Here is a 26,802-nt window from a genome sequence, read left to right on the forward strand (position 1 = left end):
ACCTGTAATATCCCAGAGTGGCTTACAGCTGCATGGGGCTCACTTGGAAAAGGTACCATATGATCCGGAAAAAAGCTCTGGAACAATAACAATTTGTATCAAAGTTCAAGAAAAATAAATATAAAACTTCCTATCCCTTTTGGATGCAAAATTAAAGTTCTCCATGCCCTGCAAGAAACTGCAGGTTCTCTGATCCAGGAATTCACATTTACCTTACTATCATTCCTCAATTTGTGGTATCTGATATATTATTTGCTGAAAACCTTAAAAACTTTGAGAAAACATCACCAGTTTCTGGAATCAAGAGGGTTTCATACACCACTACTTGGCTCTTAGTGCTGTTTTTCTAGTAGTAATTTCTATTGCTATTGACGTTTAAGAGTTGCCTGGGGGTTCAACGTGCTGCAAAGTAGGGGCAACATATGCCAACAGTGTTTTCTACTGCTTTCCTTACACTAGAAACCCAGCAAACCTTTTTTGGAAAAACTGCCAGTAATAGAGAATAAGTCCTCTCAGTTTTTATCTAACTATCCACTTTGTGTACGAATATCAGTTAGATCTGACAACATCAATATGGTATGGTTAAAAAGTCCACATTTAAAGTGTTGATTTCATTATCAAGGAAAGCTCAAGGGGTAATTTATGGATAGACCTGCAGCTGGGGAGTTCAGTACACTCATGCAAATATGAACCGGCCAAGAATTTGATCACTACTTATGAAGTAAAGGCACAGCTACAGGTTGGGCAGAGAAGAGATTCAGAGCAGCCCTGTGGAGAAGGACCTGGGGGTGCTGGTCGATGAGAAAATGAACATGAGCCGCCTTCAGTGTGCACTCCCAGCCCAGAAAGCCAACCGTATCCTGGGCTGCATCAAAAGGAGCGTGACCAGCAGGGCAAAGGAGCTGATCCTGCCACTTTACTCTGCTTTTGTGAGACCTCACCTGGAGCATTGTGTGCAGTTCTGGTGTCCTCAACATAAAAAGGACACGGAACTGTTGGAACAAGTCCAGAGGAGGCCACGAGGATGATCAGGGGACTGGAGCACCTCCCGTATGAAGATAGGCTGAGAAAGTTGGGGCTGTTCAGCCTGGAGAAGAGAAGGCTGCGTGGAGACCTCATAGCAGCCTTCCAGTATCTGAAGGAGGCCTATAGGGATGCTGGGGAGGGACTCTTCAGTAGGAATTGTAATGATAGGACAAGGGGTAACGGGTTCAAACTTAAACAGAGGAAGTTTAGACTGGATATAGGGAAGAAATTCCAGGTGAGGCACTGGAATGGGTTGCCCAGGGAGGCTGTGAATGCTCCATCCCTGGCGGTGTTCAAGGCCAGGTTGGACGAAGCCTTGGGTGGAATGGTTTAGTGGGAGGTGTCCCTGCCCATGGTAGGGGGGTTGGAACTTGATGATGTTAATGTCCTTTCCAACCCTAACTATTCTATGATTCTAAGTTTTCCCAAGGTCTGGACAAGTTTGAAGCTAATATTCCCTTGACCATCAAATGTCCAGTGACCTTCATTTTTAATAAAACTGAACTACTGGTAGGGTTGATTCACATCAACAAAGCATCCCTGCTACACCTGGGTTCACAGTACCCAGAAGAATGACTCAAGCAGAAACAGTAAACTCTCTGATCAACCACAGTTGCTTATGCTAGTCATACCTGCATGTCTGCCACACTCCACAGCTGGTTCCAAGCACTGGCTAACCAACACACTTCTTTGAAAGCTTCTCAACTAACCATTGACTGTCTCAAGCTTAGGATTTTTCACTGGTGCAATGACACCTCTATGTTGGGGAGTACATGATTTGCCCAGAGAAACACAGGTGGAGAAAGAAAAAGCCTCAGATCTCTTGGATATTTTGTTACCTTAATATTTACCTTTTCATCTTTTTCACAGGTGGATAATTTGAGTTCCCTTCCACTGTTCACCTTTCAAGTCCTCATACATTTCTATTTCTCCCTTTGACATCTGAAACAAGCTGGCTTTACAGAAGACGGCATTACCAGTGACCCAAATACACCATGCATTTGAGCAACCAGAGGGTGAACTCCTCCAGCTGAGCCAGGACTGCTTCCACGGCCTTTGTCATCGGCCACAGCCTGAATTAGCAACATTAACCTTTGGCAATACCCTTGAATTAGGAGTTGTCTCTGCTCTCCTTCCATTCCTTACATACACTAACTCTGGCTTCACTTCCACTTACTCCTAACAGGCTACAGCTGCTCACAGCCCTTTGTGTCAGCTGTCATGTAGCTGCAGCTGTGAGAAGCTGCCACAGGGCACCACTGGCCCATAACATCCAATTTTCACTTAAACAATAAAATCCATCTTTGCTACAGATGCCCCTCCTCACACTGCTTCATTTTATGTTTTGTTGTCACTCCATGGAAACTTCACTCAATCTCAATCACTTTATTTTGTTGCAGGTCTATGTGCAAACTTCAATAAAGTTAAGCCCATGCCTGCATGATGTTTATAGCTGAGACTAATTAACAGCTGAGCTAGTGGAGAGGCAAAGATATGTTGCTTGGCCTCCCTCTGCTCAGCTTTGGGCCGAGGTAGGGGAGCAGGCCTGCTGTCCTGTCGCTGGTCACTCCACTAAGGTGGTCGTGTGTTCTCAGAAGCCCCAACAGAAGGTGGGGATGCTCAAAGGCTGGTAGTTGCGAAGCAGAGGAGGAGAGGTGGGCAGGCTGCCTTACCTTGCCTGGGCGGCAGTCTGCTGGCCCTCCCTTTGCTGTTTTGTCTCCTCCAAGGCTGCTTTTGGTTCCATCCTGTACATGGTAGGTCCTTTTCCGTAGACATCCAGTTCCACCTTGGGGAAAGCAGCAGGACCTGGTGTCTGTAAGAGAGGCAGGGAGGTTGCTGGGTACACAAGTGTTCTGCTGACAGGAAGGGTACTCAACAAAATGATCACACACTCGCTGTACAACATGCACAGTGGATTAAACCAGCACACTAAAGCAAACAAGCAAAGGAAAGCGAACTGGGTAGATATTTCCATACAGTAAGTAAGTACAATAAAACAAATTGTGTACATGTATATAAGTAAAGTACAGATGACAATTAGCAGTGCATCGAATCAATACTGCAGAGAGAGACCAGAGACTTAGAAGAAAGACATCACCAGCCATCATCAAACCATCCTCCAGGCCCACACTTCAGCTGGGAAGCCCCATTGCAGCCATTGCCGGAAGACTCAGGTAATCAGGAAAGTTCCTACGAGGTCCATCCACACATAGGTGAGGCCTCGGAGTCAGCTACAAGAGGCTCCTGCTTTTGTACCCTTAGAAACACAAGGGGCTTTATGCCAGCTCTGCCACTGTTTACTCGTGGGCCCGTGCAGTTCCTCATCATCTCAGTGTTGGTCACACTGACAGCATTGGCCAGGTGGCCCAGCGTGCCCAAGCAGGAAGCTCACGGAACAGCTGCACCCTCATGGTTTCCTGCCTCTTTCCGACAAACAGTCACCATGAACATACACACATGGACTCTGCCAAATACACTGTGAAAAACCCACACTGGGTTGTCTCTCAGTCAGGAGAGGGAATCAACTCTCAGCGAGGTTTCCATCCGTTACAGTCACAGCCAAATCCAAGCACAGGAGCGGTGTGCACATAGAGATGGAGACGAAAATGGAGATAAAAAAAATAATGTAAAAGAACAAAACTCTCTTGGAGCCAAGACTACCCATTTTCTAAGAGCCTTCTCAGCTTTCACAGTGGCACACACAGTCCTGACTTCCACAGGAGGAACTCAAAGGTACGCTTCTGTTGAGCTGGACATTTGTGATGGAGGTTCTGTGGGAGTACGGGCCTTGAATAGCCCATGAGGGAGGCAATCTCTGCTTTTATAGCAGGGACACAGGGCTATGACTTCAGTTTTCCAGAGAAAAAGAATGCTGTGCTTTGATTTGATTAACCCAGCTGTGATTGATGCAAGAAGCCTCAGCGCCTGTATTTCAGGCAGCCTGCTTGCACAAGTCACACAGTGTTTATGGTGAAGATTTCCTGTGCCACACGCCTGACAAATTACTTTGCCCTTTTAAGTAGAGAAAGAATGCGTTTCACATGGTATCTGCAAACTGTGAACAGCACTAATAAGAAGAGGACTTGATCTTACAAAGTGCTGCGCTTATTCAGCCCTGCAGATAGAAGAGATCTTTCCAGTCTGTGCTGTGGGCTTCAGGTTTTAGTTAGGCATGGATCTTAGTGACAGTTCATTTTAAGCTATGGTACAGTTCCCTCAGCAGATCCAGCATCAATACCTCCAGATGTTTGTATAGACTAGTGCCAGTTTGCTTAGCCACTGCACTCACACAAAGCAGCAAGTCCACTGTCTGCAAGGAAAACGATTCTTATCCCCATGAGGGTGCCCGAGCACAGTCACTGTATCTCACAAGCCAGATTCCACCAGAGCTGAGAATCATGAGCCTGCTCCTTGGGTAAGGAGCATTCTGGAGGGTAGATTTTGTCTAGTTAAGCCCACCAGCCCATCTGTGCCAAGGACTTACAATCAACTGAGGGAAGCAGAGTAATGAGGACGTATTTAATGAAATGCTCAGTACTACTAAGGCCATAAATGATAGAATCACAGAATACCTCCCTACTGAACACAAGTGCACGTGTCCTATCTTTCACACAACTGCCTCCTGTGCTCTTCAACATGCCTTCCTCAGCTTACATGGTTTACCTTTAATGCTTATTTCTATTCAAGGTGGTTTGAATCCTATTAACCCTTAAAGATCTCACAATGCAATCAGAGAAACCCAAGCTGGATCAAACTATTTTTACAGAAGTCACCTGTTAGAAACATGCATGCCAGGAGGTAAATTGCTCTTTTGTTAGATTTATTCTCAATTACCTTTATGCAGATGTTGCTTTGGGGCTGCACCTGTGGAGCTATTGGTGACTCCCATCCAATGCAAGTGGGTGTAGTCACTGGCAGCAGATGTCTGCATTCAGGACATGGTGCCACCTGAAGAACAAGCCACATCACATCATGTCATTAAGGCTATCAAGAGGTTTTCAGTATTTTCCTGGTTAGAATCTGTATCAGCAAAGTCACTAGAAACACTGAAGCTGACAGCCACAGCTGCTGATACGGATCCTTACAGATCAAAGGCTACTGAGAAAATAGGAAGACAACTGGAAAGAGTGACTTTACTGACAACTAAAACTAGGCCAGAAAGGTACTAAGTTAGTTCTCAGTAAAATTAAAAAGCCAGAGAGAAGATAGAGGCATCGCTGTAAAAACTTGGTGCTCTTACATATATGCCCACACCTGCCACCATTTAAGGTTTCAGGCATGATGGATCTTCTGTAGCTATGACACAAGCAGCAGTTACTAACTAACTGCACTACTTAGCACTGGAACAAGATGCATGCGCAGGTCCTGAAGATGCGGTGGTTGTTGTTGTTGCAGCATGAAGAGGAACCTGAATTTGGTCATGTTTCCTGACACTGGTGAAGAAAACACAATTTACTTTTCCAGTCTTACCCCTACTAACATAACTGGCACTGGAAGGAATCTGTGGTTCATTTTGCCCATTATTTAAGAATTACATCCAGTGCTAAAGGTATGGAACAAAATCACAGAATCTCAGAATCCCAGTCTGGTTTGGGTTGGCTCCTTAATGAAATGTGCCCTCATAAAAATCATGAAATGCAAACAAAAGTCTCAAGGCTCAAAGTTTCACATGAACACGTAAGTAAGGTTATATAATTATAAAATATATATAATTATATAAAAATATACATAATTAAAATTATCCATAATAATAATAGAAATGCTTATATATCTCTCTTACCATTATAAATCATACAGTCTAAGAGAAATGCTTTTCAGCCCTCTGGGCTCATGACACCTCAGACCATACGTGCACACGTGTGTGTGCGCGTGCTGCGGGGGCGGCAGTCGGGTCGGGGGGGCTGCAGCATCTGCAGAATGGCTTCCCTACATGTAAAACCTGCACTTGCTGGATATGTGACAGGGCTCACGTCCAGCCCCACAGTCTCACCGCATTGCTTGTTCCAATGAAGAGTGGCCATAGTGGAACATCAGCTGGTTTGCCAGAGGCCCAGGAACAAGAGGCAAAGGCACCAGCAAGGGTCCATGGACCCAGCGCAACTGCAAAGTTCACCAGCCAGAGAAAGACAAAGGCATCGGCTACCTGGAAGATGAAGAGGTACTCAGGTACGGGCTTTCTCCTCCATAAAAAGCAAAAGTACGCTGAGCACCTGCACACAGTTCAGTCACCTTGGTTGTGCTAAAAGCCTGTCCGGGAAGAGAAATCAACACCACAATGATAAGCACTGAATCCTGTGTTCACAGGCTCTGAAATTTAGCAGCTTCATACAAATCACATCATTCTGCTTGATGTCTCATTAGATCATTCAACACTGCACTCCAGTACTATGTAACCTGTTTGCATATATAAGGACTCATGTCCTATGCAGGTGTTTAACTTTATACGGTTGGCAAACAGGGCTGCTTACCACACGACTGAAACCTAGAGATATGGAATTTGAATGTCAGAAATATACTTTTAAGATACACAAACGCTTCTGTTTCATTAAAGAAAAGCTGCTCACATAAAAAGTAATAGTGAGGAAATAAGAACAATTGAAAACCAGAGGGTAAGTCAAAACCAGAGGCTTGTGCAAATCAGCACAACCGAGCTGAAATCAACTGAGCTGAGCCATTCTGTACAAGCTGCCACAGCTTCCCTTACCCATCTCATGGTATTAAAACAGGAGCAGTCTTTACATGAAATTACTCTTCCTTACTTCTGTTGTTCAATTCATGCGTTTGCTCAGTTTGGGCGTTAAATAAAACCAGTCAGTTCCTAATCCCTTTTTTTTAGTGTTCGGGTATCAGGATGCTGGGGAATTGTCTGGGATGTACCTAACCACAGCAGTGCATTGACATTTAAACACCTGAAAATAACCTTGCTATAACATTTGATAAATAATTCTAGTTTTCAAGAAACACTTCAATTCAACCCCACACTCAAGTCAAAAGACAAGTATTTCTGGAGCTTCATAAAGGTCATCACTGTGCAAAAGCAGCCAAGCCTCTGCTTTGAAACCTGGCTGCTCTTTGGGCAAGCCTGAGGCACAGCTTTCAAATTCTTCCACTGCCTTTTGAGAACCACAAAACCAGAAATCCTCATGGATTCAGGAACACTTTTCCAAATAAACCTCTATTTCTGCGTCTTCTTTTCTCACCCAGAAAATGAGGCTGGTTTATACTCACCTGCTCACAGGACACTGCACAAAGAAAATGCTTCATAGCTCTAAATTGCTTTGAACAAAGGAGTCTTAGCTGAACACGAAGCACTATTTTCAGATTTAACATGAGGAATCATTACTTAAGGTACGCACACTTTCTCACATTGCATTTAACAGCGATTAAGAAATACAATTAGGATAGCTCTCACAGCAGGGAAGTATTTGTAACACCTCCCTCTGGGTCACAAGTCAGCTTTGCATACTTGCATGGTGTTGGATTAGCCATTACTTTATACACAGGTTCTCCTGATGTAGCCAGAAAACTGAATGAGGTTTTTCAAGGAGGAATCCCAGAGCTGTGGGCTTTGAGCAACTCAGGAGTCTGCAGGGGGTAACCACAAGCTCTAAAACACTTGTGTCGCTCACAGGAAAACGCTCTTGCTATGCAGAGATGTGTATGAAGGGCCACAGACAAGACTGAATACTTTCATTACTTACAGAACTCAGGCAGACTTCATCCCAGAGCTGTATGCCATGGCCCTCTTTGCATGACAAAGAACAATTTGTTTGCAAAACCTGACTGTCCCCTTTCTGCCTTTCCAGGGACAGACAATGGCTGCTGTCAGGCAATTCAGAGGCGCTCTGTGTTCTCTCACTCCTTCCCTACATTATTCTGTACAAAACACACGTGGAGCCCACCCAAGCTAACTAAGCGACCATTAACATCAGGTTCACAGAGCATACAGCCAAGAAAGGGCATAGTCACTCTTTGCTGAGGTTCCTTTTTCACCCCTTGAAGCCAACCTTATGTAGTATAAAAGACCTTGTATGATCCTCTACCTTGGCATGGGTTTTAGTCCAGTTCTTTCTAATGACATTGAATTCACTATCCAGTTGGTACATCACACGCAAATGGCCACTGAGGAAGAGTGCACCGGTGCAGCACGTGCCAAGTGACCAAATAGCCCTTTTAACACTGGTTTGGCTAAGGTGAAAGCAGAGACTGATCCGGTCTTGTAGACCAGAAGACTGTTCCTCCAGAGAGGTACACAGATAATTAATTAATTGCAATGCTTTAACTGCACAGGAGCATAAGACAGGAAACAGGTACCTGGCTGAATGCAGAACCTCAGCATTTCCCAATCCCATTACAAAAATCCTAAACCCTGACTCCTGAGAACCATAACATCAACAGAGAGGGCAGAAAACTACAAGCAAGTGCACACAGAGAAACTCAGAGCTAACTCCATGTGCTCTAACAGAGCTCTACTTCCGAGGCCCTCAAGGCCTTAGCTCATTTGCAATTAAATCCAAGGGCGTGTTAAATCCATTTCTCCTTTCTTATGTTCCCATTAAAACAAACCTAAACCAAACTCAAACCACAACTAAGAGTTGGCACTGGATAAACCAGGAACCACTGTGAATAAAGCCTATCCAGATTTCAGAAAACACAAAATGAAGAGGCCTCCCAACTCTCACATCCTGCTCTGCTTTCCTTTGTAAGCAGAGCTGAAAAGAAGAGCCTTGGACCACACCACATCACAATGTCTACTCGTGGAATTCTCCTTTTCCCTCTGCAGACTTATGCATTTCCAGAAAAAAAGGTCTTTCCTAAATTAAAAGCCCCAGCCAAAACAACACCACTCCTCTACCACTAGTATATGTCTCTCTGGAGACAATCCAATGACAGAGCAAAGCTGGCAGCTGTAGCTCTTAGGCTCCTATTAACAGTGCCCCACACTGGGCACACACCTCCTTTCACCCAGGATTCATGGGGCCGCTAACAGCATCTGTACTCTTAAGGCAGGGAGCTGGGAGATAAGAAATCTCTTACTGCAAACGAGAAATCTCTTATAAGCACCATGCAATGGCGATCAGGATCCGACTCCTTAGGAAGATCAGCATCAGTATGATTATGACCTCAGCACCATAAAGTATTACCCCTGGAAACACACAAAAGTTAGGTTTATGAAGAACCAAACCAATAGGCTGCCTCTGTAATTCCCCCCTCTCCCCACCCCTTGTGTTTTGCACTATTGTACATGAACTCCATAGAATTCCCTGCTGGAGCAGCTCTTTCCTTCTCTCACTGCAGCTGCCAATCATCAACCCCATTTCATAGCTTTGGGGGGGGAAATTCTACATGCCCAGAGTTTGTCAGAATGGGCACCACCCTGCCAGTACACCCCTAACAAATTCTGCTTTTCATAACAAGCATTTTGCACGTTTATACTCTAATGCTGCTCACCCGTGGTATTTAGATACAACAAATAAAAAGGAGATGAAGAGTCAACTTTGCCTGAAGAGTGCAGTTTTCTGATACATACTCCTTTAACATTTACGTGTACTTAAATCAACAGGCTTGTCTGAGCGTTAGCTTGGCGTGAGCTCCTTTCCCCTCATTCCTGTCAAAAAAAACAAAGAGGTTTTGTGAAGCACTTCTGAAAACAAAGGGGCTTTGGGTTTTTTTTTGTCCAGTTTTGGTCAAATGATTTTCACCTTCCAGCTGTGATGCTGGAATCACACAAACTTGCTCTGAGGTTAGAGAGCTGAGAGCACCATGTCCCGAAACATTTCCTCTCTTAGTTGTGAGCAGTGTTTGATTCATAACCCAGATCTTGTTTAAAGAGTTGGCTTCTCTCTGATTTTTATTTGTGTCACTTCAAATCCTACTGCTGCAATAGGAAGCAAAAGAATTCTCTGGACTCCACCTCGAGAAGGCAGAGTCTTAAATGCCTGAAGCACACCTCCTCTCACCCTGAGACACATCCCTTAATTCTGGGTGCCTCAGAGGGTTAGGCAACAATTAAACCAGCCCAGCGGTGGTGGATGGTTACACACAGCAGGCCCTGTCTCCTCCAGCTGAAACCAAGAGTTCTGTGGAGGGAGAGGAAGACAAAGGGAAGGTATCCCTCAGCCGTGGCGTCTGGAGGTTTGCACAGGGACAGGGGAATTGGCTTCAGGTCCCACAGCTTTGACACAGCCTCAGAATCCAGACCCAGATAGTCAGAGATGATGTTCAGTTGCGATCCCCAGTACTGATAGCAGTACCCCTAGCCATCAGAACTGAATGTGGCAAGTGACCCCTGTGGTGCTCAGAGCCACAGACTTTCTTCAGAACAAAGGTTTTGTTACACACATTTCAGCACCTATTTTTGATAGGGTTCTCCATGAAGGAATACATAGGCAGGTTGCTTTGCAGTTGGTCTCAGCCCAGTTCAGACCTTTTAAGTTAAGGTAGCTTGTCCCCATTAGTAGTACCTCAATTCACTCATCTGAAAGTGACACTGACCTCTGGATAAACTGTACATTGGCTGCTAAGTATCAGGCAGGGGAGTTACACAGAAAGATGGAATAAAATCCTAATATTCTCTAGGGCCAGCATGCTAAAAAGCTCTGCCTCAACAATATGCAAAGATGCTCCTGAGCTCAATGATCCAACACAGTTACCTGAAGACACAAAGCAGAGAAAGCAGACTAAAGGAGTAAACTACTGCTCTATTCATTTAGCTACCAATTGGGAGAAGCACTGCTTTAGGCTATGTGCCATTCATCATCAGTTAGTGCCTTCGGGCCTGCTCATAGAGTAGTAACAGCAGCACAAATAGTATTTGACAGGTATTTGTTCTCTCTTGTGCCCCTCCTTGTCTTGTTCCAGTAGGATTGTTTTAAATACACTGCCCTTGTAAGAGAAAGCACTGAAGCACTTCTGAAAACCAGAAGTGATGACATTTGTGATGGTTCATTACACAGCCACAGGACAGCCTCCAAGAAAATGCAGTCACCTGAATGTAAACAGGTCTACAAAAGATGCACAGTTATTCGTCTCATTTCTGGGGCCCTCCAGGAGGGGGCATAAACAGACTGAGACAAAAATGCCCCTCCTTATCTTCATCGGGACTTAGTTCTTGCCTTCTGCTTCCTCATTGTGAAGACTGAACACCCGGGAAGTAGAATGCTAGGAACACAAGCCTTTTTCACTCTCATCACTAGTGCGACTGCATTCTGGCCCCTTACACATATGCTAGTCGCTTTGCAGAAAAGGTAGATTTTTGTACTATACAAAGAAAGTGAATTCTGATTACTTCTATGAGCAACATATGTAGAGGAGGAGATTTAACAAGGCAGAAACTGTAGCAAGACAGCGACTGAATCTTCTGAACATCCCTTAACGGATACCAAGTTTAAAGGGCACTTACTAAATGCTAACCATGTTTGCCTCAGCTGCAGGTGCACTCTCAAGTCTGTCTGGAATTCAGTACCAGAAACAGTGAGCTCAGATCCAGGTATTCCTTTAAGATGGTCGTACTCCCAGCGACAATGCCAGATGCCTGTTAAAAATCAATCAATATCAAATGAGCGTTTTTGAAGAGTGCCAAGACAAGGTTGGGGTTATTTAAATCTTTGACAAGTGAAGCGTTTTGTCCTCAGCATGTCAGGGAAGCAAAACTAAACACGCGTTACTGCGAGACTAGCCAGCTATAACATCACATCTACAGATAAGAAAGATCAGAACAAGTGAAAGCGGACTAAGTACACTGGGGGTAAATAGTTCAGGTTACTACATCTGGGGCTAAGTATCAGCACAGCTGGATTCTTACTGAATTTTGCTGCCATTTAGGCCCTTCTCATTTAATTGAGTCTAAACCTAGGCACTAGTTCTCCCAACTACAGCATTTAACTGATGTAATCACTTACTTTCCTTGCCCAAAATCAAGCAATAAGGAAAAACAGCCTCAGAGCCTGGAGGATTACACCTACCATAACCTATAATTCCAGTCACGCCAAAGATGAAAATCCAGAAGAGAATCCCAGCTGTGAACCTCAATAACACAAGGAAGAGCAGACTCACAATCATTGCAACGAACAGCCCACTAGAAAGACAAGAAACAGAAACCCAGGCAGAACAAGTGTGAGCATCTTTCTTGCACGCCTCTTACTCCAAATGAGGGTCCCTTCGTCTCGTGTAGGAGAACGGTTTGCAAAAATGTATTTCAAAATCTTCCTTATGAAATATTTCCTCATGGCTCTCTGCTGTTAGAAACAGACAGATTATATATGATGATCTGGACACAGCCACAATTGTCTGCGTACACCGAGTTCTCAGGGCGTCTGAATGGGACCAGCACACGTCTGGTTTGGTCATTTACACTGGCTGACCAACTCACTGCCTTTTCCAGGCCATGGCCTAGTCTACAGCACACAAACTTAAATGGGAGAAATACCTGGGTGTGGGGAGGTTACTGGTTTATGTCCTCCATTTAAAATCCCTGCTTGCACAGAAACAAGATTAGGAAAGTAACATTTGAGGAGCTTTCCTAGAAAAAAAAGAACTCATTTGAGGAGGAAAACCAGTGATCCTTTCTACCCATCGGAGAAGAAAATGATCAGGGCATAGTGAGCCATAAAAAGAACCTGTTCAGAGCCATCAGTGGGACCCCTAGGATGGACATCTCCAGTGTCTTTATCAAGTCTGTGCTAAGGAAACATTTGCTTTCATTTCACTCCCAGAAAGCAAGTCAGAAAGGAAAGAATGACTGCAAAAGGCCTTTACTCAGCAGGTTTCTTCTAAAGCAATGCAAATAAAGCAGTGGGAACAATGGTTCCATCCAACAAAGATCCCGCTCAGACGATTCACAGAACATTTCATTTCTCGAGAACTTTGAGGTGTTACATCAGAATTTTGTGTTAGAACAGCCACAAAAGAAATGAAACCCTTTTCTTCCCTGTGGTCAGGAACTTCTCTTCTGAACGTTCCCAGTTTATTTAGCCAGTGACTAAAGATAACAAAAGGGTCACCCTGACCACAAACAATCAAAACCGGATGTCTTGGGCAAACTAAGCCAGACGGGCAGAGGGACAAGAAAAAGAACATCAGTTTATTTAGTTAAGCCTTTGTAAACTGGTCTTAAGTCCTAGCCCCTTAGAGGCTTCCCAGCATGATGCGTGTTCCCTTTCTGAATGGCTTGTTTGAAATTCAGAATGTATTCCTCAAAAAAAGCACTGTCATTTTGGAGTTCCTGACTCTCTTCTTCAAGGTAGTAAGATACCTTTATCTACGGTTAGCTTCAGATTTGCTCTAGTAACACCAAAACTGAATGAATACATGGTAACAACCGTCATTAATAGAGTGCTTCCCTTAAACTGAGCCTTGAAAGCAGCAGTTCTTTGGGAGTAGGATAAAAAGAACAGAGCAATTCCATATTAGATTTTTCATCCCACCTCCTTTCACCATCAGGCCTTCACTCTCATCACCCAAACTCTGGAACTTTCATATGCTTGCCCAGAAATCACTGGATGCATGCTGTCATTTGGTGAAAAGTGTGAGGAAAATTCTACCCAACTACTTTAAAAGTAACAACAATCCCTTATAAAAGTATCCTATTTGAAATGGGGAAACTGGCTTCAGTATGGAGAAAGTCTGTTCAGAAAATGGTCAAGTCTCTCTCCAGCCCATCTGTTGGGCAGCATCTCCTTTGAGAGAATCTGCACCATGAGTCTGATTTCAATAACAGATCTAGAGGGAACGGCCATTTAGGCATATATACTCACAGATCTGCTGCAGCAAAATAGCTACTTCTTTTGTTTTGGTGCTGCATTTTTACTAATTGCTCATTATTGAGTAAGAATTGCAAGATAAAGCTAACTCTGTTCAGTAGTTTTTGTTCTTTAAGTTGCTTTGCCTGCTGCACTGGATTTGTGTATTACAATGAATTTAACTACATATTGCTAGTATCAATTTGGAAATTGGGATGTGTTTTATAGAGATACTCACGACATTTAGCAACTGCAATTGGTTTGAAAGTCTCGTAATCAAGAATTTTTAGGTTTGGAATTACCAGGCAGATGGGTCCTGCAACAGAAGACAGCAGCACCTCTTGGGTTTCTGCCTGGTAGGATATTAAAAAGCTACTCCAGACCATACTGTATGCATGTATGCTGTGCTATCCCTACCTCACATACAGAACCATAACAACATTACGGCAAAGCTTAAAAGTAGGTTTGATAACAAACACGTACGTGATCAATTCTTCAATTCCCTACACATTCCATAGTGAGTTTGGAAAAACATAAAATTACCCATTAGAATCTTACATTAAAATCCAGTACCAAGAAATAGCATAGTCTTCAAAACTTTTTACTCCAATTGATCTTGCATCCAGGATATTACTCATGCTGCTGAGAAAAGACAAGACTGCTAATAGCAGAGAAGCAGAAAACAGCTCAGTGAAGCAAAAGGAGGACTTCCTGGAGTTGTTTTCCTGTCCTGAAAAGTGCTTGCCCATATTAACGTTTCCTCAGAAGAAATGAAGAATCATCTTGTCAAAGAACAAACAATGTAGCTGTAGATGCCAGAAGAAGGAAACTTCCTAAGGTGCGGGTGCTAGCACTGCTGGGAAGGTGCTAGAATGCGGCAGCCTCAGATCGAGAGGTAAGAAAAGGTACCCCTGTGCTCCAGACTGCCTGAGGATGGAGAGTAGCTGGTTGCTACCCAGCACTGGAGATGCTTGCTGTCCATCTGCAAGGGAGGTGCTGTCTGGCATCAGAGCCCAGGACGTTGCCTTTTGACCTTCAGACGTGTGCTAAAACCAGGAGCATGCTGATGAGGTGAGATGCAAAAGTACTAGGACAATCCACAGTACTAGGAAGGCTGCTGTAGGAAGGAAGAGCTGAGGCCATCACTGGCTGGCCCGAGTCCTGCTGCATGAAGACTTCAATTTGAACCTCCTTTAACTTTCCTTGCTATTAATTTTGGCCAGGAAAACCAAGTGGAATGTTTTCAAAACTGACAGTCATTCTGAGGAACACTAAAGCTTTTGGCTCCTTGCTCATTTCTGCATACCACAGTGCTGGTTTTCCCTACTGGAACTTTGCAAGTGCTCAGGCACAGAAACCATCAACCAGGAAGTCTCATCCGGGTACCCTCAGCCATTTGATACAACAGATTCTGATCTTTGTTTTTCAATTCCTAAATTATTTCACAGTCTCAGAATCCAACACACAAGCACTTAAGAAGGGTAAAACCTACTTTGCAGCTCCCCTGAGGTCGGTTACGTTTCTTGTTTTCCCTCTTCCGTCTTTGAAGGTAGTCTGATTTGCCACAGCCAGCACACCACTCTTCATGGAGAAGTCCAGGAAGCATCTCTTCAGAACTATTCAAAATACCAAAAGAAAGCAGGAATGGAAAGCAATAGAAAAAGGAAGCAATGGAAAAAAAGACAGAAACTATGGGTAAGACAGAGAGAGGAGGAGTTTATAAAAGAGAGAGACAAGGACAGACGTTCACATACTCATTTATGTTGCCCTGCTCTTTGCTGCACCAAATCCTAGGTTTCATTCCAAAGGGAAGAGTAGGTTAGTCCTCTTACACAGCTGTACGTCACCTTTATCTACTGGTTCTGCACTTTCCTTATCAGGTTCCAATAAGCACTGATGCCTGGGCTCAATATTCAGTCTGCAATATCTACTCCCCCACTTATTCTCAGGAAACACTTAACTAACATGTCTCTTTTCTTCCCTCTCTGATCTTCACCTCTGGCTGTAGGCAAAAAGAAGGTAAGAACTTCTTTGCAAATGATTTTCTGTCTTTTGGGTCAGCACATCATTTTTCATACAGATTTTTAATTCTTTAGCGCTTCATCCATTATTTTCTCTTTTTGACAGCCTGGGCCTGCTTTACACAATCTCTATTTTAAAGCATGGAAAAAAGTAACAGCACTTCCTTATTTGCATGAGCTTCTAGGTCAGTGACAGATACTCTTGAGCTCTGAGACCTCTGCCTGTCTACTCAAAAGCACCTGCTGACCACAGTGACACAACCAGCTTTTTGTCCCCTTAATTCCTCTGCTGCTCTCCATAGGCAGCACTATGTGCAGCACTGAAAAGCAAGCTGCCCGGTTAACTGGGCTCAAGTACCACCTGAACTTCAACAGCTGCCCAGAGGAGCTTTCCTACAGTCGTGGCATTTCCTTCCTGACAACAGGTTGGCTTGGGTTCGGTTGGGTGCTCACATGTTTTGGAAGGAACAGTTTGCACCGTAAACCACTTCTTATCAGTAATGATTCAAGAGCAAGAAAGAGCTCAGCTTGACCCAATCACACTCCAAGTGTCCATGGATGGCTCTCTAGAAAAAATGATGATAAAGCTTCATACTTTCAAACTGTTTAAAACTGAATGGAGGCCACTGCCAGGTAAAAGCCAGCTCCTCGTGGTCTTGCCACAGAACACTTTTCAGGCTGGAGTTGTGATTTCATGTGAACGCTTACAGTCTGCTAAGATGTGTGTAAGATACAGAACCACTCACAAGGCCTGCTTGGAATTAACATCAAAGGACAACCTTCATCACGTAGAGCTTGAGCAACAGACTGAAAAGGGGAAAACTGGGAATGCTGAATACAAGTTACCTGACTGGGTTTAAACCACGACAATAGCAGAATTAACTACGTGGGTTTTGTTTCCCACCCACTCTGAGAAAATGCCCCAAACTGGACTCTGTAGCCTCCTCCCCAAACTTGACTGCTGGAGCTGCAAGACACATTCATGATGTGAGAATCCAGCCTCTCAATGGGATTTGGGAAAAGACTATTCTTTACTTTTCTAGTGACAAGAAAGAAAAGACCTCTTCACTTTGGATCGGCAGGTAAAGCAGCAATGACTGGGCAATCGCTCCTTGCCTCCCCCTTACTTTTCTCCTAAAGAAGAGTAAGAATTTAACACAACTAACACAGCTTTAGTGCAAGGCGGTTTAGAGATGGGAGAAATCACACAGTACATTTGAGTCCAAAATCAGTTCCACGAAAGACAGACTTCTTTGCCTAGCTAAATTACTGAGGAGCTCTACACAACAGGAGCCTTAAGAACTGGTTTGAGACACTCTGCTCCACTGCTGCAGGGTACTTAAGTACTAAAGGATACTTCTCACAGTACTGCAACCACATGGGTAGCTGCAGATACTCTTTAAGGAAACAGGAATCACTGAAAGAGTTAGAGATGGGATGTGCATACAAGACCTTCATCCCTGACCAAATCACTGCCAAAGCGTATGTATGGGACAACTCCTTATATGGTGAGATCAGAATAATTCAAAGCTTTGCTGTAGCTCAGTAAAATCATGCTTATTACACATTGCTTGAAGAAACAAAATGTATTCCATCTCCTCCTGATACACACAGACCTTGTGAGGACTCTTAAAACCAGGTCTGCAGAACTGCTTCAAGTAATTCCACTGATCGGGTTTGTATCTGTAGGAAGCCTGAATATCAATGTAGGTCACAAACCTGCCTGGGCAATGTGAGACATAAGCTGCAAGAAAAGAAGACACACTGGGGGTAGAGAAGGGTAAGGAAAGTCAGTGCAACCAGAAAGCAAGAAAAAAGGCCACCTGCCAAACTGCCCTGTTCTATGGAATTGCCTTCAGTAATGCTTACTGCAGCATTTGGAAAGGGACACAATGCATTTGCCAGTGCATTTTGAAGGGTATGAATTTTAAAATCAAACAAATGTACGTCTAGTTTTTAAGCACCATGACTAAGAGGCATCTTTCCCTCCTGAGCAGCTATTTCCATGCAGAAGTGCTCTCTTGAGATCAACGGATTCACTTAATTCTCACAATTCAGGATTTAAAACCACTGGGAAACAGAGATAAGCAAAGCAAGCCGCTCCGCAGGTATCCCAGGAAGGTGTGCTTACAGCTGCCTGCTCCCAGACCTCTCAGTCTCCTCTCGAATGGCACTGCCTAAACACCAGAAATAAAACCCCAAGAGCTTCTCCTTCGGGTCTTTTCTGTTACTTGGTGCATGTTGAGAACAACTAAGAACCAGGCAGCAATGCTTTAGGACTACTCTTGCTCCAAGGTGGAGAAAAGAATTAATGATCCAAACTTGGGTACTTAGAAGCTGTGCCATCTGTGATGCCATCTGTAAGCTGCGCTGATCCGTTACCAAAAAGATTCTCTGAATGATGAAAACAACTGCATTTACTGTGAGGGTGGGGAGGCCCTGGAACAGGTTGCCCAGAGAGGCTGTGGATGCTCCATCCCTGGCAGTGCTTAAGGCCAGGCTGGACGGAGTCTTGGACGACACGATCTAGCGTGTGGTGTCCCAGCCTGCGGCAGGGGAATTGGAAGTGGATGATCTTAAGGTCCTTTCCAACCCAAACCATTCTATGATTCTGTGAAAAGAAAATGGCAGGCTCCCTATGGGGAAAAATCACGCATGAGAGAGAAACACTGTTGGGTTTGCATATTCGGGATGAGGCTTTGCAATATTAAGGTTTTGTAATACTAAGACTTTGCAATATTGGGGCTGGGGCTAAGTTACTCAGGGAACGAAACATAGGGTTTGAAATACCGTGACTTAAACAGGCACACTCTGTGCTTAAAGACAACGGCATCTGTGGGCAACAGACACGCTCTGTGGTGCAAAAGAACTCTATCTTTGTACAGCCTATGAAGCTAAGCCGGTGCAAACCGCTGCTGTAGTTAAGCAGTAAGTTGGGGTATCATGTGCCTGCCAGAGAGTTATGAAATCAAACCCTAAAAGGAGAGAAAGAAAGAAGTAAGAGGAAGGGGTGTACGAAACTGAGTAAGGGGAGGTGTAACCAGAGGCGGGACAGTTAGCACGTAGATTATACACGTCGGAGAGGCTGTAAACCTTGGAGTCCCCAACCAATGGGGTAACAAGGGAGGGAACTTGAGGATGGGAAAGGAAATACAAATCAAAGTTCTGCCTTTGCTGTGTGTGCCTGCTTGCCAGGACACCCGTTTGTGCACAAACGTTAAATAAATAGCTGCTCCACTGCTGTGTCTGACCGAGGCCTGCCTGAACCTAGAGACTGCTTCTCACCCTTCAACTTATCAGTCACCAAAACCCACGACCCATTCCCTCAGCAGGAGGCTCACCTGAGACTCCAACTTCTCGCCGCCTTCCTTTTTCTGGGACGCTGCTCTGGGAGGGGCACTTTCTCGCCTGACCTGCTGGAGGCTGCTGCTTCTCTTCTCCCTGCTCTTCACTGGCACCTTCCGCACTGCTTCTCTGGGCTCGTTTCTTCCCCTTTCTCTTCTTTACCCGTCTCTGCCAGGCATTCTCCTTCTCCTTCCTACTCACCACAGGCAAGCAGAGGGGGAAAACAAAGCAGTTGTGTATTTTTTTAACTACAGAAATCCCATGCAAACGTTTCACAGAAGAGACAATCCCCTGCAAGAAAACGTGTTTACAAAAACCAGCACTCACAGCGACTGCAGCCGTTGGCGAGAACCTGTGCTTGAGCTACGGCAGTAACTAAGAGTCACCTCAGTGCAGGATGCGACTCCGTGACGAAGCACGGAGCCTCCCAGACACCTGCACAGACAACACATGGCCAGAAGCCTGTCCACAGAGCACCAGGACAACCTGGGAACGAGAGACTTCCCCAGAAACAAGGCCTGGAACATTTTCAGTTCATCCTCAAATAACCTCCTGTGACACCACACTCATTTTCAGCCGCACGCAGTGACCAGGAAGGTCATACATATTTTGTACTGTAGGGTGCTGTACGCGTAGCCTGTGTACCGGGCCATCCACAGCTATCTCATACATTAAAAGCGCTAGGATTTAAAGGGCATTTGTAGAGCTTTAATGAGAGAAACTCCGTTTAGTTTTTAGATGGCATAAAATTACATGAACAAGCCCTAGATCAACTGCTCCCACATCTAAAGCCTTCAGCTCGATGACCACAGTAAATCAGCAGCAGGGCAAATAAAGGTTCTGGCCCTTCTCAACACACTGAGACTTGAAATGCAAATGGTACAATGGGCTGCTGAAAACCACACTGAGAGCAACGGGTGGTGGGACTTTCAAACACTGGGATACACTTAGCAAAGGCCACCTGCTTGCTCAACACCAGAGGATCTGCCAACAGGGCTGACCCAGCCCAATTACAAATTTTACATACCATAGAGGGAGATGAAGTTCCTGGGGTGCACATAAAGGATGTGCTGGGGCACATAAAGGATGTGTCTGGGTTATTGACGATTCAGGCAAAAGAAAACCCGCTCGTGGGATTGCTTTTGCTCAAAGAGCTGGGGGCATTTGGTGGGTATTGCGGGAGGGTGGGGAAGTCCGGCATGTACCTGAAGGAGATCTGATTTGGGGTGAAAAGAGCCAGTGAATTGAACTTTATGATGCTGTGTAATACTGAATTCCATGATCGCTTCCATGGCGGCTGAACACCCATCACTGCGTGGGACACCTTGCGGCCCCTGTCCCCACCACTGTGGGTCTGAGGATCTGAACCTGACTCCCTTGATCACCATTAATGAAGAATGGACTTTGATCAAACTGGACAAGGGTCGCAGTGATGGAATCGGAACTGGCTTCAGCATCCAACAACCCAACACCACACACCATCCATCTTTCCTGCCTGGAGACACTGCTATGGCAGATGGAGCCCCAGGTCAGGGCCTGAATGAATTCAACGGACTTTTGTATGGACGGTCCATAGACTAAGGGAATGATAACTCTGTGTGTGTGTGTGTGTGTGTGTGTGTGTGTGTATAGGTATAAGTCTCAAAAGACAGGAAGGATGACAGTGGGAAGTGTGAGGCCTGGCATGACATAAATGGTATGGAATAAGGGGTGGATACTGTCCTGGTTGTGGCTGGGACAGTGCTCGTTTGCTTTCTAGTACCTGGTGCTCTGCTGTGTTTTGGCTTTATTCCGAGAGCAATGCTGACAACACACTGACGTTTTAGTTGTACATAAACTGGGGGGAGTTATCTGGAAGGGAAGGATCACTGCTCGGGTTGGGCTGGGTATCACTCAGTGGGTGCTGAGCAATTGTATTGGGCATCACTTGTGTTTATTGCGTTTTTTTTTTTCCCTTTCCCTTTTTTTTTTCCTCTTCTTATTATTTCCCTTATCATCATTCACTATTACCAGCACTAGTACATTGTGCTTCGGTTATTAAACTGTTCTTATCTCCACCCTCGGGTTTTTCATCCTTCCCTTCCTGCTCCCCATCCCGCTCCAGGAGCCAAAACCCAGCTCAGAGTCAACGACACCTCTGCCCCATCCCCCCCCCCCCCCCCCCCGGGTGCCGGGGATCGGCTGCCCCAGCAGCACCTCCCCCCCCGGGGGGAAACAGCCCCCAGGGCCCCCCACAACAGCCCCGCTCCATCCCCAGGGCCGGAAAGCTGCGGGACCCCCACAGCTCCCAGCCCCCCATGCCCCGGCTTCGCAGCACCCCACACTCCCAGCCATCTCGCAGCCCCACTGCCCAGCGCTCGCACCCGCCCCCCGCATTCCCCCGCAGCGCCCGGCCCCACTGCCCAGAGCCTCGGGGGGCCGCAGACCCCCAGCCCCGCTCCCCGGGCTCTGCAGCGCCCCCCAGACCCGCGCCGCGCCCGCTCACCCTCACCTCCTCCCGCTCGGCCGCCGCCATTGCCGGCTGCAGCTCCGCCTCACGCCCTGGGCCCGCCTCCGCCGCAGCCAATCAGCGCACGGCTCCCCCGCGCGGGGCACGCTGGGACCTGTAGTCCGGCCTCCGGCACATGCGCAAGGCCGGGAGAGTGAAAGGGGGGGGGGCAGCGGGACCCCCGTGAGGGGCGGGGCCTTTCCTCATGGAGGAGCCGCCCCCCATGGGATCCCAGAGGCACCGGATGGGCTGGGGTGAAGGGACCTTAAAGCTCCTCCAGCTCCAAGCCCTGCCACGGGCAGGGACACCTTCCACATGGAAGGAGCAGCTTGCTCCGAGCCCCTGTGTCCAACCCGGCCTCCAACGCTGCCAGGGATGGGGCAGCAACAGCTCCTCTGGGCACCCTGCGCCAGCGCCTCAGCACCCTCACAGGGAAGAGCTTCCTGAGAGCTTGTGAAATACGAACTCACTCCTCTAAACGAGGTAACGAGGGTTTAGTGAGGGACAAAGTCAAGAAAGCAAAAGCGACAGCGCTGGGCGCCTGACCGCAGCCAGAGGCGCAAGGGATTAGCATTTGGTACAGGTTTATATACTTTCAGTATTACATTAGTTACATGCATATTCATAATTCCCGCATATAGGCGGGGGATATTAGAACGAGCTTCAAGAATTTATCATCACAAGTCTCCTCCTCTTGGCGTCTGCGCACTGCTCTGTGGTGATTGTGAGCAGGGGGCTTGAGGATGAAGTAAACAGTCTTCCTCTTGTGAGCAGGGGTCTTCAAGATGCAGTAAGCAGTCTTCCTCACGGTGTACTTTTCACCTCTGGCACAGTTGGACCCCCCAGCAACCACACAACCAGCTATATCTGTAATTATTCTGATAACTAGCAAGGATTTAAAACAGCGTGACCTTCCTGCAAAATCTGTTGCAGGATGGGCAGACAAGGAGTATCCCAAGCTAGCAGAGCCTTGGGAGGCTCTGTCTCCAAACGAACTGATAAGGATGGTGTGAAATAACTCATTCGTTTTTAGTGGGGCCACTAAAGCCTGTTATCTCACCACAGACTTACAACACAAATATTGCTCTTTAAAACTACTTTAGGAGACCAGCGTGAAACAATTAACTCATGTTTAAGTGGGGCCACGACATCCCCCAGACTTACAACATAAACATTGTTCTCTTCCTACAGCCTAAGTTAAGCTAAACAGTACTTTATGTTTTCCAGGCACTAGCTTTCCTTATACCAAGCTTCACCCCCCACCTTCTCTTACCTTTACAAATTCTTTTGCTATGTGACTCCATTTAGATCAAGAGATCTGAACCTTTTTAACTTGTTGTCTGTCTGGTATCTTTAGCGTGTTTTGTTTCTGTTACTGTAAACTCGTACAGTTATATCCTGCACGTGAGCACACCTATGATTTGAGAAAGCCAATACATTTATGTGTTCATCACAATCTCACCTCAATCCACCTCTGTGGAAAGGAAAAAGGGGATAAAATAAGCAGTAAATCGCAGCCTCCTTGTGACTTCCCAAAGCCTCCGGTTTCAGTTCTAAAGCCTCGTTCGCAGGGTCCCAAGGCTCAGGTTCAGTTTCCAAAGGCTCGGCCGCGGGGATGCTGCTGCCGGGCGGGGGGCGCACGAGCCCGGCCGCGGGGCTGGGCAGGGCCCGCTCCGCCGTTCCCCGGGCTCCCGCGGCCGCGAGACCCCCCCCGCCGGCCGCTCCGCCCGGTGGCAGCGGGCGCCCGGGGCGCGCGTGGACAGAGCCGTTGACAGCGAGGCTGCGGCGGCGGCGGCAGCAGCGGCTTTTGAGCGGCTTCTGAGCGGCTTTTGAGCGGCAGCGGCTTCGGCAGCGGCTTCTGAGCGGCAGCGGCTTGGGCAGGAGCAGCGGCAGCAGCACCAGGTGAGGCGGCGGCGGCAGCTCTCGGCGGTCCGGAGCCCGCCCTCCGCCGCTCCCCGCGATGGTGCCTCCCCCGTCCCCCCAGCGTCCCCCCGCAGGGGCTCGCGGCACCGCTCCCCTCTCCCGGTACTGGCAGTGGCGGCGCTGGGCGAGCCGCCGCCGCTGGGTCTGGGTCTGGCGAGGCAGCGCCGGCCCCTGGCGCTCCCCGGCCCGCCCCCAGGCCCCGCCCCGCCTGGGGCCGGCCGGGGGCCGCCACCACCCACAGGTGCCCGGCGGAGCGCGGACCGGCGGCGGAGCGCGGACCGGCGGCGGAGCGCGGACCGGCGGCGGAGCGCGGACCGGCGGCGGAGCGCGGACCGGCGGCGGAGCGCGGACCGGCGGCGGAGCGCGGACCGGCGGCGGAGCGCGGACCGGCGGCGGAGCGCGGACCGGCGGCGGAGCGCCCGCTCCCTCCCCGCCCCGCAGCCTCCCGGCAGCCGCGACCCCCGAGACCCCGGAGCGCGGTGCTGCTGCGGGGGTGCCGTCACCGGCAGCGCGGTCGGGCAAGGTGCCCGTGCTCCTCCTGACCCGCATTGACCCGTCGGCCTATCTGCGCTCCGGGACCGGCGGGGAGCGGCGCGCCGCGGAGCCTCGGCCGGGAAAGGCCGGGAATGATGCGGCTCCGCTCGGCCCGGAGCGCCCGGTGGGGGCCGGCGGGGACCCCGCGCGCAGCGACAGCGGCCGCGTCTGTCGCACGGGGCACGACAAGGAGAGCTTCGAGCGGCTTTACCGCGTGGGACCGCTGCTGGGGAGAGGCGGCTTCGCGTCCGTGTACTCGGGGCTCCGCCTGTGTGACAACAGCCCGGTAAGGGCGGGCCCGGCGGCGGGCCGGGGAGGCGGCGGGGCTCGGCTCAGCTCAGCTCAGCCCAGCGCTGCCCTTGGCTCGCAGGTGGCGATCAAACGAGTGGCTCGGGAGCGCATCTCCTCGTGGGGCGAGCGGGTGAGTGCGCGGGGCCACCGGGACAGTGCGGGGCAGAGCGGGTGGGGGTGAGCCGGTGGGGCCGGCGGGGGGGAAAGTGGGACAGCGAGAGGGGAGTGGGTGTGGAGTCACCAGGGGACACGGGCCGGGTAGGGGTGCACCAGAGCATCCCTGGGGATTGCGGGGGGCACCTGCAGGAGGGCATCAGAGCATCCCAGGCAGGGAGGCACAGGAGCCCCGGGCCAGCATCGGCCCTGCTGACGGTGCCGTGGTCCCCCTGCAGCCCAGCGGCACTCGCATTCCCTTGGAGATAGCCATGTTGAGGAAGGTGCGCTCCGGCTGCAGTGCCATCATCCAGCTCCTCCATTGGTTTGAGCTGCCCCACTCCTTTGTGCTGGTTCTGGAGCGTCCGGAGCCATCGCAGGACCTCTCCGACTTCATCAAAAAATGGAGGTTCCTGCCCGAGGATCTGGCGCGGGGCATTTTCCTCCAGGTGCTGGTGGCTGTGCGGCACTGCCACAGCCGCGGTGTCCTGCACAGGGATATCAAGCCCAAGAACATCATCATCAACTTGGCCACCAGAGAGGTCAAGCTTATCGACTTTGGTTGCAGCACCCTCCTCAGGGACACGGTCTACACCAAATTTAGCGGTGAGCCCACAGCCCAGGGTGCTTCCCGTACCGAGCAGTTTGTGAACAAGAGTCACGTGCTGATGACGAGGTGGCTGGTCACACCGAGTGTGCGTCCCCACGTCCGTGGCGCCACCGGTGCAGCCCCTGCATCCCTGGGGATCCGCGGGTGAGAATCCAGGAGCAGGCGGCATCTGCCTAATGAGGTGCGCCCGTATCCTGTTGTAGGAACACCTTTGTACTACCCGCCGGAGTGGTTCCGCTGGCGCTGCTACCACGGGCGTCCGGCGGCGATCTGGTCCCTGGGCGTGCTGCTGTATGAGATGGTGTGCGGGGTCCTCCCCTTCCGGTGCTGCGAGGACATCGTCAGCGGGCAGCTCTTCTTCCAGCGCCGGATCTCTGTCGGTAGGTACCTGGCTTCGCAGCAGCAGGGGAAGGTCGGGGTTTAGGGGGTGGCAGCTGATCGCCCTTGGTCAGCTGGAGGAGGTGGCCCATGTCCTGCCATCCTGCTCTCCTCCAAACCGAGTCATGGATCAGGAGGTCTGGGTGCGGCTCTGAGCGTACCCAGGCCTGGGCGCTGCGGACGGTGGCACAAGGTAGGCAGGAGCCTCCTGCAACTGAGCGGCAGTTCCCGGATTCTCCCCAGAATGCCAGCACCTCATCAGGTGGTGCTTGTCCATGAGAGCTCGCGACAGGCCATCCCTGGACGATGTGTTCAACCACCCTTGGCTGCAAACATCCACTGCCCCAGGAGACAGCCGCCCTCCACCCTCACAGCCTGAGCCAGCAGCTGGGCAAGTAAGCTGGGGGTGCCTCTTGGGGGGAGTGTGGGGTTTGGGGGTTTTGGCAGGTTGGGTTTTGCGGAGAGCGGGTGGTTTTGGGTGTTTGGGGGTTTTGGGAGTTTGGTGAGGTTGGGTGTTTTGGGGGGACTTTTGCAGTTATTGGGGGGCTTGTGGGGATTGGTTTCTGGGTTCTTTGGAGAGCAATAGGTGTCAGAGGGACACCTCATAAGAGTTATATCTCCTCTTGTAGCTGGGGCAGTGGTGAGGTTGGGCTTTAGTCTGAGGATAACGCTGGTAACACACCGATTGTATAGTGGTTTCTGGTTAGCACTTACCCTGAGCAAGGCTGATTCAGTCTCTCACGCTCTGCAGTGAGGAGAGACAAGACGTAACAGCAAAGCAACAGACAAAGCGGCTACTCCAACACCAGCCATGAGCACTGCAGCTACTCCAACACCAGCCACAACCACTGCGGTGACACCAACAATAGCGACAGGCACCGTGGCTACTCCAATGGCAAGGACTGTCACTACAGCTACAACTCCAGCAACATGCAGTGCTGGTATTCCAACCAGGGCAAAAAAAGCAGTGTGGCTACTCCAAACTCAGAGACAAGCAGTGAGGCTTCTCAAACCCAAGCCACAAGCACTGCAGGTACTACAAATACAGCGACAGACACATCGGCCACTCAAACGCCGAGGACAGGCACTGTGGCTGGTGCCACCCAATTCAACATGCCCTGCAGTTAATCCAGCCCCAGGCACAAGGACTGCAGTTACTCCACCACCAGTTTTAAGCTCTGCAGCTACTCTATCTCTGGGAAGGAGCAATGGCACTACTCTAAGGCCTGCTATGTATACAGTGGCTACGACAACCCCAGCCACAAACACTGCAGCTACTCCAGTGCACGCCAC

The 26,802-nt window shown here is 48.6% G+C and overlaps 1 protein-coding gene and 1 long non-coding RNA gene across 2 annotated transcripts; one reads left to right on the forward strand and one right to left on the reverse strand.

The window, feature by feature from the left end:
- Window positions 1-11,299: 11,299 nt before the first annotated feature.
- On the reverse strand, window positions 11,300-14,400 carry LOC133281073 (uncharacterized). Its single transcript, XR_009747372.1, has 3 exons — window positions 14,325-14,400; window positions 11,991-12,103; window positions 11,300-11,560 (listed from the first exon to the last, which is right to left on the reverse strand). It is a non-coding gene; the product is annotated as an uncharacterized LOC133281073 (long non-coding RNA).
- Window positions 14,401-24,081: 9,681 nt separating this feature from the next.
- Window positions 24,082-25,884, forward strand: LOC133281072 (serine/threonine-protein kinase pim-1-like; the record flags this gene model as incomplete). The annotated part of the gene is given in 7 exon segments (XM_061476235.1): window positions 24,082-24,162; window positions 24,262-24,363; window positions 24,448-24,498; window positions 24,761-25,127; window positions 25,335-25,511; window positions 25,753-25,846; window positions 25,848-25,884. Coding segments are annotated over 7 exon segments (909 nt in total), but the record flags the coding sequence as incomplete, so codon positions are not given.
- Between the last annotated feature and the right edge of the window lie 918 nt (window positions 25,885-26,802).

This window comes from Pezoporus flaviventris, unplaced genomic scaffold (genome assembly GCF_033815535.1).
Source record: "Pezoporus flaviventris isolate CSIRO_AGI_PZ_B2104156 unplaced genomic scaffold, CSIRO_AGI_Pfla_v1 ptg000094l, whole genome shotgun sequence".
In the NCBI taxonomy this organism is placed as follows: Eukaryota; Metazoa; Chordata; class Aves; order Psittaciformes; family Psittacidae; genus Pezoporus; species Pezoporus flaviventris.